Source organism: Austrofundulus limnaeus, unplaced genomic scaffold, assembly GCF_001266775.1.
Source record: "Austrofundulus limnaeus strain Quisiro unplaced genomic scaffold, Austrofundulus_limnaeus-1.0 Scaffold125, whole genome shotgun sequence".
In the NCBI taxonomy this organism is placed as follows: domain Eukaryota; kingdom Metazoa; phylum Chordata; class Actinopteri; order Cyprinodontiformes; family Rivulidae; genus Austrofundulus; species Austrofundulus limnaeus.
Genome location: NW_013952527.1, coordinates 472,291 through 473,700, shown reverse-complemented (window position 1 = coordinate 473,700; position 1,410 = coordinate 472,291). Strand labels below are relative to the sequence as shown.

Here is a 1,410-nt window from a genome sequence, read left to right as displayed (position 1 = left end):
CAGTAAAAACCTTGAAAGTCTGCAAAGGCAGCTTTCTTTTCTGTCTCAAAAATCACACCACTGCACAAATGGATTAATAATGAAATGAATAGTACACAATATTAATCATTAAACCAATTAAGAAAATGATAAAACCATTATTAATACCAGTACTAAAGAAAAGTAAAATAGAACACATTTCACTCTTTTCTTTTCACTGTTACACTCTAAAATAAAGAGAGATATGCAAAGATTAATTCAATAAAACTTTGATTATATTGATTGAAACCTCTAATAGAAGATTAAGTGAGATAACACAAGTATAGGACTTTGTCCTATTCACTTAAAGAAAATAAAAACACTTTAAAATGATTTTCTTCTTATAAGTGTAAAAATAAAATCAAAGACAACAAAAATAAACAATAGAAAAGTTTTTTTCACCAGGGTTACCTCTACACTCTCATTTCTCCACACGTCTCATTGTCTTAAACACAAACTGGATAAAGAAAAGGCAAAATAGGCCAAAATAAAACCTTTGTTGGACTTTCAGAAATCCCTTTGATGACAATCACTTTAAGATGATTTAAATAAAATCTGGTTCTTTGAAAATAATCCTTAAAAATGTAATTAGTTTCAAACTTTTTCACAGTAACTGTACAGTACAAATATGTTCTTTTATCCTGATTATTAGGTGTACACGGAGATGCTTCTACTTTAAATCAGGGAAATGTTTTTGTTCTATTTTCTGTCATAATTTATACAGTAGTAATAAATGTGTGGATTAATTTTCCTTTATTTCCAGGCTTTTGAAAGTAGAATAAGACAACGCCACCAACAAGCATCTCACCACAGCTCCCCACCTGCGCAGGATTTCCAGGGTTATGAAAGTCAAACAACAAAATTCCATCAAAGTGCATTTCAGCACAGCGCTACACCTGGTAAAATTTCATATGTTTGCATACAGGACAATACAAAAAAAAAAACATGTGGAAAACTACTTTAGTCTGAAGTTTGCAACCTGGCTTCCCTGACCCCTCAAACCTATTTAATGACCAATTTTGAAATGCAATAAATGTGACACTGTAGTTAGTCTGAGCTGAAACTATGGGGTGCCGTTTGTAAAGTTACAGTCAAAAATTACCACCAATATTTTTGTTTTATTTAGCCTTTTATAAGAAAAAAAATTTATTTTTCAAAGTCAGTTTTGGACCATATGATTCATACATTTATAAATGTCATAGTTTAAAAACTAAATATTTAACTTACAAATTAAATATTTAGTTAACAAGCTAAATATTTAACTTGTGACTTAAATATTTAGTTTTGAGCTAATTATTTAGCTTGAAACTTAAATATTTAGTTTTGAGCTAAATATTTAGCTTGAAACTTAAATATTTAGCTAGCTAAATATTTAGCTTGAAACTTAAATAT

General features: G+C 28.9%; 1 protein-coding gene across 1 annotated transcript in view; it reads left to right on the top strand.

Moving 5' to 3' along the window:
- The window catches only part of parp9 (poly(ADP-ribose) polymerase family member 9), an 11,570-nt gene that overhangs the window by 6,484 nt on the left and 3,676 nt on the right, over positions 1 to 1,410 (top strand). Inside the window, exon 5 of the mRNA XM_014015223.1 lies at positions 782 to 917. Coding sequence (XP_013870677.1) covers positions 782 to 917 — 136 coding nt within the window. The remainder of the gene's footprint in view (positions 1 to 781; positions 918 to 1,410) is intronic.